We start from the raw sequence: 14,140 nt of genomic DNA, 5'->3' as shown, positions 1-14,140 counted from the left end.
TTTAGTCATGGGCCAATACCCAGAGACAACTCATCATACAAAATGTACTTAATAACAGAGAATTTTGTGCATTAAAACCAATCCAAACACATGAGAAATTATTATTTTTTAAATTAAGCGTTGCAGCATTCCGAGAATTCAAAAACATGTCACAAATCTTGTGTTATTACTAACGTGTTCCTATCGTCTGAGTTAACATGCATTAATTATGGCATCAAAACATTAAATAATCAAAATTAGTTATTTCTCACTAGCTATTAACTCTTTTGAAAATTTTGTAAGTAATCATCATTTGTTATTATTCGTGAATAAATTCATTCATCACCTGTTAGAAAAGTTTGTTCAACTTTATTATGTCTCTCATCGACTCCAGAATATTTTATAATAACCTTTTCCCAGTTTTTTTAATGGGAGTCTTACTATCTTAGCTTTCTAATCAAATAAAACACACACACACAAAAAGGGGGAAAGAACATTTTTAATGTTAGATTAAGCCAGAATACAGGAGCAAGCCAATACAAGAGCAGTTTACATGAATGCTTCAAGGAATAAAATTGTATTAATCCCCCCCCCCCCCCACACAGGATGTGTAATCAAAAACTCTCGAAATGTTAATTTATTTATTTTCAATTATTTATTTTTAATTAATTTATTTATTTTGATTGAATTCTTAAATTTTAATTTTAATAAATTCGATTCATCATGTGTTAGAAAATTTTGTAGAACTTTATTAAGTCTCTTATTGACACCAGAATGTTCTCCAATAACTTTTTCCAGTCTTTTAATGGGAGACTTACTATCCTAGATTTCTAATCAAATTAAAAACCAAAAATGTAATGAAAAATTTTAATGTTAGATTAGGGCAGAATTCTGAAGCGGAGTTACATGAATATTTTAAATAAATGACATTGAATTATCCTAGGATATGCAATCAGAAACTCATGAAACTTTATTACATAAGAGTTTCTCACAGTCGAGTTAAACATGCCTAGTAATTACAACTTAGTTGATTTATGCAATCCAAAATCTTGCATGCTGCCATGGGCAAGATTTTAGAGGTTTGCAGGTCATAGTTTGGAGACTCATGGTCTAGGGTTTAGGCGTTTAGAATAGTTTACAAAAAGCAGCTGTTACTTGAAATGGGGGTGAATGGTTTAAAATGCGCTCTTGATTTTCATTGGTAATTAATAAATTGATCAGGATCAGCCTATCTGGAACCAGAGCCTGTCGTTGGTTGTCACATCTGTAGGTCTTTGTGATGTCAAAAGGTTTTTAAATATTTGGTGCAATACAATGTCATGGTTAATTAATTTTTGTATAAACTATGAATCTATTTAACAATAAAGACATATTTTAAATAGTGAAAGTATTAGAGCAATTTTTTAAAAGTTGAAATCAATACTTGGGAAAAAAAAGAGAAAGATCTGAAACAATATATTTTGATTTAAAAAAAATATAATTTGGATTTAATATGGATATCCAAAATTTCAGTTTAAGCTATTAATTTGTTTTACAATGCTTAAAATTAATTTTTTTTGCCATTTTAGACACCATACGGAATACACAGTATTTTATTCACCCTAAAAAAAGTAAGAAATCAAAACTAAACCAATCTTTGGTTAACAGTTTGAAAACTTTTGTTTTGATGAATAAAGTTCATTCCCTAAATTTAATTTTATTCCTCCTTTAAAACTCCTTTATCTTTATTTTCATTGCTTTATGAATTTCAATCTGGAAACTAGTATGATAAAAATAAAAAAAAATCCCTTTTTAAGATTATCTGATCCAATGGTCAAAAAAAAAACCAAATTTGGTATTTAGGCTAAGGAGAGCACTTAGAATTCTTTTTTGCTGCTTCTGTCATTCTAATCAGATTTTGAAGTAAGACCTAATTTAAATATGAATATGGCTTCTTAACAATATTTTATTTCAATGATTTAATATAAAAACTTAAATAAATGTCGCCTTCTGAGTTGTTGAAGTAGTCAAACAATGTCGATTGACACTAGCTTTTCTAATGAGCTGATGACTTTTCACTCCAGGGTCCCCGTAGCAATCTCTATTTGTGGTTTAACCAGTTGGATGGGACCCTGAAGACACCTCTGATTTTTTTTATCCAGACCAGAAACAGAGCAATCCCTTGTCCAGCACCAACAGAGCTATTGTTTCACTTCATGGGTGCCCATATGCAAAATTTTAGGGGGGGGGGGGAGTTCAGATATTTTCTCCATGGTTTAGCAGGATACTTTCCCCATAGAAATAGATTTCAGTACAGATTAGTGTTATTAAAGTTTGATATTTTTAATACATTATTCATTAATGGCTGGAAAAAAAATGATTTTACATTTTTGCAAAGAAAGTGTTTAAAGCAAGGAAGTTCTAATTTCTAAGGGGAGGCTTGAGCCCCTACTTGCCCACTAAATGAGCATCTTTATTTCACTTGGAGGACTTTGTGATCACGAGCATTTTTAACGTCCCACAGTTACCATTAATGAACACGGTGAATCTTCGATCGGCTAAGATCGAACCCGGGACCCTCTGGTCACCAGTCCGATACCTTATATACCAGGCCACCACAGCCTCCTTGGACATGGTGACTGAGTATATATAACCAGGATTGCTTCATTTTATTCCAGGACTTAATACAACACTTTCTGCTTTGGACAATTTGTTAGCATTCCGAAACAAATGAGGCAATGCAATTTAAAGTTATGCAAATATTAAAACTAAAATAAAAAGCTTTAACTCTTTGATACTTTTACTAAAAATGAAAACTTACCAATGAGAGCACAATTGGCTAATTCACAAGCTCTTGCTATCCCAGCTATCACTTTATTAGCTTTACTGACATCTAACTTCCCACAAGTATAAGTATCGAGAAAAAACAGAGGCTCCGCTCCATGACAAATTATTTCATTTACACAAGCAGCAACCAGATCATTTCCTATTAATTCATACTGACCACACTCTTGGGCAATCTGTGACAAAATATTTAAAAACTCTATTATAATTTTTCACATAAAGAAACACACTATTTCTTAGATGATGGGAGAATATATCTAAATGTTTTGAAGATTATTATTATCGAAAAAAAAAAGATGCATGCATTAAAGCTGAATGAATGTCTACTTTTTTATGCATACAATGTACAGAAAAATAATTAAAACTTGAAACATGCATATTAAAGACCATGAATGTGGGATTTAATTTGAATCAAATTCAAAATGCTCTTTGAATGTATTAAATATCCCCCGAGTAAAAACTTCATAATTATTCAACTTACACATAAATTATCAATATATTTGAAATATTTTTGCAAATGGGATGGATGATGGAAACCTCATATTTAAGATGATTTGAATTTTAAAAGATAATTTATAAATTAAAAAAGATATTGAATGAAGAAACACTGTACCCTGGTCATTCCATATAAAATCAACATGTTTTCAGAAATTTTCGTGCTGCACCATTTTTGATTTCGATGAAATTTGGTAGGTAATATGTACCAATATTCTGTACCCCCAAACTGTTATATTTTTTCTTGGAAAAATTTTATTCCTGAGACATAGCTAATTTTTTGTTCTGCAGATGAGTAAAATTGGATATTTTTTATCCTTTTTTCTAAAAGCACTAGCAAATTTATTTAAATTAGCTAGGAATACCTAGGAAGATCAAACAAGTCTTTTTGTAAAGGTGAAAAAATGAACTTTTATTTGTGCATAAAAAGCCTAATTAGAACTTTTCCATTGTCAAATCAAAGTTGAAAAAGTGCCGTTTTTGACATTTTGAGCCTAAAAAAGGCAGTGTGGGACTTACAGTAGGAAGCTATTTTTTCCGCCTGTTATAGTTAGTTATACATAATAGAAGCACAGAAAAAAATAGGTTGATACTAGTAATCCTTCATGATATAAAAATTGCCAACCCAAAAATGGGATGTTTGTTAGGTGATAAAATTTGAAAATTCTAGGCCGTTACATCGCCCTTTAAAACGAAATAGAAACTGTCCTGTTTTTTTTACGGCATAGTAGAGATATAAACCTTTAAATAAAATGCTTGTTTTTGGTGAAAAATCATGTTTTGTAAATATAGTTAATGAAAATGGAAAGCTATTTGTTGTTTAAAATTACGTTTTGCAAATGTATTTCAATGTATGTAAATTTGGCTATATGGTATTTTTTAAGGTATTTATCTAGTCTATTTGGCCTTTTTAAGTAATGTGCAAAAGTTATTATTGTATTACTTTAAAGGCTTACATCTCTTTGACGCCCAAGAAAAACCAAGAGTTTTTATTTCGTTTTAAATGGCAATGTAATGTCTTCTTACCCTAGCGTTTTCAAATTTTTATCACTTACCCCACAAATTGCTTTTATGGAGTGAAAAAACCCCTTTTTTCAGTTTTCTTTTAGGCTATCTTTTCATTTTATGCACAAATAAAAGTTTATTCTTTTACTTTTACAATAAGACTTGTTTGATTTTCTTACTAATTTTAATAAATTTGCTGGATCTTTTAGAAAAAATCTCAAAAATGCCTAATTTTACTCATCTACAGAGCAAAAAAATAGGTATATCTCAGAAATAAAATTTTTCTAAGAAAAAAATTAACAATTAGGGGCTACAGTATATTGGTATATATTATCTACCAAATGTTATTGAAATCAAAAATGGTGTAGAACGGTCCATTTGTTGATTTAATATGGAATGACCCACCCTTAAAGAATTTTTTTGTACAATTATCTGACCCCCCCCCCCCAAAAAAAAAAAGAATTTACAAGAAATAAAAGCTCTACTTATAAATTATTTTGAAACGCTAAAAGTCATTTAAACTTGAAGCAACTACGTTGATACCCAGCAGGTAAAGTGCTTATAATTATAGCAAGTCTTGCACATTTTTTATGGAGCAATAGTTTCTTAAATAATACAAATGTATTATAGATATGCTTTTTTACTGAATCATATATAGCCACTGCTTCAGACCAGGGCAACTTGTCTGCTGGACCAAAATCAATGCACAAAGATTTTCACCTGTCCACATTTAAAAATGTGTTCTTGCTCAAATACTGATGAAATTCCAAATAATATTTTTGTTTATTTTGTAATAATACAAATCATAATAAAAATTCTATGTAACTTCTTTGAAATGTAGCAAGTTTTTCTTTTGTGTTGGAGAAAAAAAAAACTTATCCTTACTGGTCCTTGATTTTATTCCTCCAATTTTTTAAAGGTTAGTAAGCCAAAAGAGATTTGAGAAATGTTTCTTAAGATTGACCATAGTTGGGGGCAAACCTAACCTGGTAGCGAGTAATGCTGTGTGATTAGGACAGCCTTACATTACAGCCTTAATAATGCCTCAATTTTCCCCAATTAAAGATGGTATTTGAATTAGGTTTTTGCTTATAAATTGTAGTAGTTGTATGGATGTTGAAGGTATAGTTTCATGAAGTTCAGAACAAAATGCAAATAAATAACAGAATATAAATCTGTTGAGCGATTTGGTTTCTCAATACAGGGGGGGGGGGGTGTCCCTTGTATAACATGGTTAATTCATTCCATGTAGTATTGAAACTGTGTTATAGGAGACGCTTTTAAAAATAACATTTTTACTTATTTTTAATACTAATTATGCATGTGCATGAGAAAAAACAGGTTAAGATGAATCTTGTTATATCGAAACCGTGTTATACAAGACTTAGAAATAAATGTAAATCAAAGGATGTGTACCGTGTTATATCGAAACCCAGTTTCATAAAAACAAAGTAAAAACTTATTAGAGTTATCAACCATTAACAGAATGTATTAAACAAAAATTAAATTCCATCTTTATAAATATAACATTCGAGTTACATAAAATCATGAAGTATTAAATTCAAGTTTCGTACCGTGTAATATCGAAACCGTGTTATAACAATCACAAATTTGGTAGAGTATAATATCGAAACCGCGTCGTAGAAGTACCGTGTTATATGAAAGACGATTGTACTTGAGACTTTTTTTTTGCCTGAGTTTTTAGATCTGTATTAAAACAAAATTGCCAGGTTTATAATTTTATGTTGTTGATTAAAGTAACAAAATTACTATGATTAGAATATGTCAATGACTCAATCACATCCTAATTGTCCGATACAATTTCCCCCCTCATTCATGTTTTCTGTCAAATACCAGAGCTAACTTTAAATGGATTATTGAGCACAGCTTTGTGTTAAAAGAATTTTTAAAACTGAATTCCTTTTTAAATTTAACCGACTTCAAAAAAGAGGCGGTTATCAGTTCATACCGTATGTATGTTTTTTTTTTTTTTTTTTTGTTCACTCACAGAGTCTCACCTAGTGAACCGATTTTGACGATTCTTTTTTTAATGGATAAGGGATGGCTCAACTTGGGTCCCATTACTTTGTTTGACCATATTTGTTTTTTAGAAAAAAAATTATGGTCCAAAAACATTAAATTTCATGCAATTTCCCTATTAAATGATCAAATATAAAACCCATTGTTACAAAAGTTTGGTGCCATAAAACAGTAGTATAAATAGTAATTGTAAAGATAATTTTGAATGAAGGTTTCTCTGAAGCAAGCATCAAGTTTCTTAAGTGTAACTGATCTATAGTGGGGGTAAACCTAATCTGGAAGTGAGGTAACATAGTGATTAGGTAATACATAAAACAGTAGTATAAATAGTAATTGTAAAGATAATTTTGAATGAAGGTTTCTCTGAAGCAAGCATCAAGTTTCTTAAGTGTAACTGATCTAGAGTGGGGGTAAACCTAATCTGGAAGTGAGGTAACGTAGTGATTAGGATCTGCTTTGCCTTCACAAAGCATCCAGGTTATGTTTGCTTCAACTACATATATATAGTAGTATTTTTATCGTTATCATCTGTGCCAATAACAGATGATCTGGGCTAAGTAAGGAGATACAGGATTGCATCGCTAGCAACTTGTATGCTGTAGAATATAAATTAGTTATTGAAAACGTAATATTTAAATGGTTATGATTAAAATAACACACAAATGAATTCCGGAGGGGAACAAAGATAAATGTTTAGTGCCAATCGCTTAAAGCTTAAGGCGTGTTTATAGTTTTTTTTTTAGTATGGAGCATTTTTAAGAAAAAAATAAGGTAAAGTTTCCTGATGGTAACTTCTCACTATTTCTGAAATACATTTACATTAAAAAGAATGAAATAAAAAAATTTTTGAAAAAAAAGAAAAAAAGAACAGACTTTAAAATTGCTCTAAAAGGTGAAAAAAAAATGTTATTTTTTTAACTCCATCAATAATACTTTTAAACATAACTTTTGAAATTGGCGCAAAAACGATAGATAAAATTGTTGACAGTCATAACTTAACTACGACTATAAATTTAACCAGGCCAATTTTCTTCACTTCCACATGCATTAATGACAGCACACATATTTGAGTAACGATATAAATGTACTTTCCTAACTTTGGATGATTTCCTGGAAAAAAATATGAAAGAAGCATGGTTACACTGGATTTTACTTTTTGTTTTTGTCAACTTCAGAAATTATGTTTGAAAGTAATATTGATGGTGTTTAAAGAATAAAATTATTTTTCACTATTTAGAACCAATTTTGAAGTTCCACACATATATGTATTTTTTTAGCATCATGCACTTTAAAAGCTTTTTTGTGCAGGCAGCATTTATATTTTTAAAGTAAAAACTCTGGTTTCGTAATGGATAGCAGTTTATTCTTTCTTTGCTAGAGCATTTCAACTTGAAAGGGTAAATTCATTGAATGTTCAAGCTAAAGGAATAAGTGCCATCAATTTGAAACTTTTGGTACTACAGATGGACCCCGATTTAACGAATTCAACGGGACTGCAACTTTTATACGTTAAATCAGGGGTTTTTCGTAATACCGGATGGGAAAAAATATAAAAAAACTACATTTACCTTATCTGAAAGCCCTAATTAGCAACTGTACAAACATGTCCACAATTAGAAAGTGTATACTTTTCAGTTAGCATTTCACAACTAGCTAATTTAAAATTTTGAACTGCTAAGTAAAGTAGATGTTTGACAATTTCCTTGATACTTGACTCATAATAGAACTCCTTCAATTTTATTGAGAAAAGAAAATGCTGTGTCTACTTACAGCCTGCAGCATGAAATATGTTTCTGCATTTTTTAGGCCATGAAAAATATTAGAAAAAGTAAATTCAAAGTTTACTCATCACTTATCACTTTTTTCATCAGAATTGCTATTCATTGGTTGCCCCCTCGCCCGTCGAAAATAACTGATCCCAAGAAAATTCATTTTCTGCTTTGGGCAAGATCAAAATATCATTTGGAAAACAATCCAATATTTCCTAACTCAAATTAACAAAAAAAAAAAAAAAAAAAAATAAGCTGTTAAAATAATTTGTTAATTCAGGGTTTATTGTTCGGTAAATAGGGGTCTGACTGTAATATGGTGTCAATTCTGCAATGTCGAAAATAATAGAATGTAACGTCAAGGCTACAATCCACTTTTAGAGAAACACATTTATGCATCAATTACAAAAAATCCCTTTATTTTTGGAGCTAATAGCTTTTAGTTTTTAAAATAATGAATTCATTTGTATTAAGTATTTTTAAAGTAATTTCTCACCTCCATCTTTCCACTAATACCTCGCCCCCTAGATACTAAATATGGGTCAATATATCCAGCTGCTTTAAGATCGAATATGCCACCAAAACCACCAATACCTCCACATACACCAGATCGTAAAGTCTGCTTGGTCATTTTTTTAATATCTTCAATTAAATCATCAGCACTTTTGATATCTACTCCAGATGATTTATAAGTCAGACCTTCATTCTGGGATCTAAAAAGAATCAATACTTTTAATTCCATCTTTAAACCAGAATACATACATTCAGGTTATATTTAAATCAAAAGAATGAAGAATGTGCAGCCAAAATTTATTCCAGGGATTTTTGTTTGAGTCCTGTTTTTGCAAAAATACTTATTTAATTTTAGGAATTTTAATCTTGAGAAAAAAGTTATTGATATTTACAATAAGAAATATAATAATTACAGTACAATATCAATGTTTCAAATCTTTTGGGGCGGGAAAAATATTTGAGATATCGAGTTTTTGAGTTATCAAGATTTTAAAAAAATTACACTAGAAACTCTCACAATTACACACACGTATGCTATATGCATTTATATATGTACTATGAGACCACTTAGAATTACGATCAATAAAGTAGTCTTCAATATTTTACTATTGAAATTTTATAATTGTCGAAAGCCCACAGGAAGAAATTTTAAAATGAACAACAATTTCAACTTCACCTAAAAATTTAAAAATTTTATCTTCAACTAGTAGCTCCCTACATTCAAAAAGTTTTCATCAGCCATTTTATAGGAGTTAAAAAAGCAGAATGATGAAAATGAGGAACCCATTTTCCGTTTTCACTTGAAAATTGACTGGAGAAAAATCAACCCCCTTTCCTCAAAGTGGAAAACATGTTCGAGAGAAATGCAAAGATTCTAAACTCTGGGGAAAACACAGCACCCCTTTCATACCAACACTTCCCTATTATCTTGCTTCAATCCCCTAATCACAAAGTTTCCAAGAAGAGAGATGGAAACTGGTCCCTGGAACTGGTTTTACTATAAAAATTTCCAAAGAAAAACAACAACTGAAATTTGATTCTGTGCAAAAATGTTGACATATCAAGGGTTTGGAAAAATAAATTTCGAGATAACTATGGAAAATACATAGGGATTTTTATAGAAATTGCAGCTGAAAAATGTTTTTTTGAGATATCAAGGGTTTCGAGATATCAAGGTTTGACTGTATTTGTTTATTCATTTATTCAAAATGTGTTGATAAAATAGATGTCTTAATGCATTTTGCTAGATTCCTTTTTTGGAAGTTTAAAGTGTGTGATTAAGTTCAGATTCTAAGTAGGCTTTCATTGAATTTTTTTTCTAAATTATGCTGTATAGCAGCACCTACCATTGCTACTATAACTATCTTTTGCCCCAAGAAAGAGGAGAGGTTCACTTACCATTTGTACTGGTTATCTCCACATTTTTAATTTTCCCACTTACTTCCTTTTGCTTCTCCCTGCCTCATTTTTAAAGTACTGAAGTTTGCCAAAAATCCCCAAACAAAATAAAAAAATAGTCAAAATCCAAAAATTGCATCAAAAAAAAAAAAAAATGTGTTAACATTTTTCAACTGAAAGAAATTTGATAACTGTAATCGCTTGCACCCCAACTTTATTTCAAACATTTATGAAATCAAAACAGCACTATTTTTTTAAAAAGCCTCTTTATTGACATTAAAAAAAATAGCAATTACAAATTTATTACAATTTAAGCTTCTATGGGTGATCTTTGCTGCAATTAAAAAATATGTGCTATTGAAAATATTTAAGTGAAGAGCACAAAGCATTTCCTGCATACAAGTATGACATTGAGATATTCTTCATATACTTAAGAATAATACTTTATTTGGAGTAATAATCAGTTGACATTTCATAATAATGAGCATTTTTATATGATTTTTATTCCAAAAAAGTTTCAAATTCATAGCACTAATACAATATTTTGATTCTTTTGCATTAAAATTAAATAAGTTAAATTTTTAAAAATTAACAAATAAAGTATAGCATAAAACTGGTTTATTGAGGACTTCATTCAACTACAAATGAAAACACTTAAAAAAACATGCCAAAGCTGCCAACATGGAAAGATAAAAACTAGGGAGATTTTGAATGAAAAAATCTATTGACAAAAGCTTGAGTGGAAAAGGGATTTTTCAAATATAATTAAGGGTTTTTAAAGTTAAGCCTTTATAGGCATTGAAATTGGACTTTTGGAAATCCAGCAGTAGCCAAAATTCAGACATTGAGATGAAATTTTACTTCTGGAAATTTAAAAAAAAAAAAGAGAACTGAAACAAAAAGGTTTGAAAAAAATGTTTGACATAAGTTTTTTTTCTTAAAAGTGATAATACACATTCTTTTCAGCAGATAAACTTTTAAGAATTTCAGAGAAAAACTGAGAATATTTTACTACATTATTTGGAAAATAAAAATTTTCAAAAAAAAAAAAAAAAGAAAGAAAGGAAAAAAGGTATGGGTTTTATAAGATATAATTTTATTCCACATTATGATTTTAAATTTAAAGTTTTTGAAAATAAATCTGTCCAAAAAATTACCAAAAAATGAAACTTATGACAAGCAATTTTCATAAAGTATTTAGTTTTGACGATGAAACCTATTCTAATCAACTATTTCTATGATGAACACATCTACATTCCATGATAGTCGTCCAACATTCTATTTTATTTCAAATATTTTTTAAGGATGTTTCATTGCATGTAACGAGCATGTATGTTCTCTTTCAAAAGTTTTTATTTTGAACTTAAAAATTTGACGATCAAACTATGAAAAAATACAATGAAGCTCTATAATGAATGACAATAAAGTAACCATGAATATTGTCAACTATTTGTGATGACCAATGGCTTAAAGTAAATAAAAAATGCTCTCAACTCCATCATTTTAAGGAACCATTTTAATATGGAAATTTTTAAATATCCATATTAAAATGGTTCCTTATAACCTTCTTATGTACAATGGGTTGTCTTGTCATTAATAATATGTTTTACTTTACCATTATATTACATAACTCTAAGTTTAATTTTAGATGTAAAATTGAAATTTGCATAGTTGGGGGAAAAAAACACAAACAAAATGTCTGAAAGCTTCTAATAAATTTTTACATATATATATAAAAAAAAATGAATTGGTTTATGTATTTTATACATAAACATAAAAGCAACTTTTTTCGAAAGAAAGATTAATTATGAAAGAAAAGTAAATTACATTTGAAACAAATTCAGTACCTGTTAATCCAATCCTTTGAAGAGCCCAAAAGAAAAGAGGAAAAAAAAAGGAAATCTTAATTGAATATTTTAATAAATGCATAAATTAAATGCTACAATCTGAAGCTTTTTAAAAATAAGCATATTATATTATAATATATTTATTTTAAATAGGCCATACCTCTTAAGAAAAAAGGGGAGTTTAAATAAAATGCACAAAAATGACCAACTTGGAAAATTTTGCAAAATTTAAAGGCTTAAGGGGGGGGGGGGTAAACCTCAGAATATTCAATTTTAAAATATTGTCAATCCAAACACAGTAATTTATATTCATGTAAGAATTGACCAAAAACCCCCTCCAGAAGAAAAATTTTGGTTGCACTATAAAGCAAAGAGATATAGTTCAGGAAAAAGAAGAAGGGGGGGGGGGACTCTAACAAATGCTTTCAAAAGTTGATGAAATCAGAAAGCAGGGAATACTTGTGTTAAAAATGTAAAAAGTGATGGGGCACTGCTGTAAAGTTTTAAAAATGGTGTTGGGGGGGGGGGGGGAGGGGGGCGCATCTCTATTCCATTACCCCACTACCTAAAGATTCAATTTTTAAACATAACTTTTTATTGAAGGAATAATTCAAATCTACAGAAAATGGATGCATGTCGAATTGACAATAAAATTATTCTTTACTAAATGCTTTGTAAAAAAAAAAAAGACTTGAATTGATGTTTGAAAAAAAAAAAAAAACCATAAACCTAAACTGGGGTTACTTCAGACTTACGGGGTAACTTTATAAAAACCCGTTCTTTATTTTTTAAACGTTCTGGCGGGCTTAATTCTACAATTGGCGACCCCCTGGTGGTCTCAGGGTTTCAAGAATCACTTTTCAGAGTGGGCTGACATCGCCAATTGATTGAAACAGTAAAATGGTTTTGGCAACACTGATTTATGTGGGGATGGGGTAACTTTATTACAAACCACCGAAACAGAATGGAGAAAACATGTTGTTACAAAGTAACCCCGAATGATGGGGTAACATTAATAAAAAAAAAAGACCCCCCTCCCTCCCTATTCAATATATCGAAGAATTTCAAACGGCAATTTAAAGCTGAGATGTTAAGCTATCGTTAGGTTCAAGAATTGTTGAAATATCTTGAAAAATGAGGGTGCTACAATACAAAATATGCGAAACCTGTATCAAAGTAACCCCGGTTTAGGGAATTGAATTTTAAGGTAGAAAAATATTTTATGTTTTAAGGAATTCTCTCAGCATGAAATGATTCGAAATATGTTTTCCATAAGAAAATTTCGTTGCTTGTCACAATAATGTAGCATATCTGATTCTACCTTTTCAATGCTTTTTGTGCAATATCATTTCTAAAGAAGACACCATCAAAATGAATTTCTGTAGCTCCTTTTCGAGCATTTTCAGCTGCTGCCTCTAGGCTGTTGCTTAGTGCTACCACAGCTAACACTCTACCACCTGAAGTCACCAAGTTTCCTGAACTGAAGGAAGTTCCAGCATGGAAGACAATAAGGTCTGAAGTTTGGAATTTATGAAGTCCTAGAGAGAGAGGGGGGATCAAAACTATATAAACAAAAGAAAGCATTTTCAAAGGCAAACTAACATTAATTTTTATTTCAACAATGACATTATGCATTATTTAACCTTAAATTATGGTGAAAATTATTTTCAATTTATTGGTTAATAACTTTCCAATCATGAATTTAAAACATAAAAACTAGTTGTTTAAAAAAAGGAATTTTTCTAAAACATTGTAGAATTACCAAAACAGAATGATAGATAAAAGTAAAGAAAAAACTGAAAATTAAGCATGAAAATAGTTTTTTTTTTTTTAGTGGTAGATTAGCAGTATTTCACCTATAGATACAGTATATAACACCCTTTTTTTCATCCCTTTAATTTATTTTCCACTCCCCTTAACTTATCTGACATTTATAACTTGGTAAATTATTTTATGTAAACAAGTCAGAAACTTTGCAGCAACAATATCCGATAAAATGAATAATCTTTCTGTGGCAATAGTCTATGGGTCCAATGAATTTGTATACGAATGTTTTACTTTACATACTAACAATATTTGCATTAAATGTGAATATAATTTATGTGCATTTAATGAAACTAGTTTTGAAGCACATAATTTTTTCTATAGAGTTAAATCTTTACAGCAAATACTAAAACAACAAAATATCCATTTCCAAGGAAAACATCTTCAGTCCCATTTTAATCTCATTGTATTTCTTAAATTCTATTACAGCGAACAAAATTTATGGTC

At 29.8% G+C, this 14,140-nt stretch overlaps 1 protein-coding gene across 1 annotated transcript in view; it reads right to left on the bottom strand.

Annotated features, from left to right (window-relative positions):
* Window positions 1-14,140, bottom strand: part of LOC129229434 (trifunctional purine biosynthetic protein adenosine-3-like) — a 78,640-nt gene that overhangs the window by 53,525 nt on the left and 10,975 nt on the right. Inside the window, exons 8-10 of the mRNA XM_054863741.1 lie at window positions 13,191-13,407; window positions 8,608-8,824; window positions 2,780-2,978 (exon numbers count right to left, since the gene is read on the bottom strand). Coding sequence (XP_054719716.1) covers window positions 2,780-2,978; window positions 8,608-8,824; window positions 13,191-13,407 — 633 coding nt within the window. The remainder of the gene's footprint in view (window positions 1-2,779; window positions 2,979-8,607; window positions 8,825-13,190; window positions 13,408-14,140) is intronic.

The sequence above is a fragment of the Uloborus diversus genome, chromosome 9 (genome assembly GCF_026930045.1).
Source record: "Uloborus diversus isolate 005 chromosome 9, Udiv.v.3.1, whole genome shotgun sequence".
In the NCBI taxonomy this organism is placed as follows: Eukaryota; Metazoa; Arthropoda; class Arachnida; order Araneae; family Uloboridae; genus Uloborus; species Uloborus diversus.
This window is presented reverse-complemented; position numbering and strand designations above follow the sequence as displayed.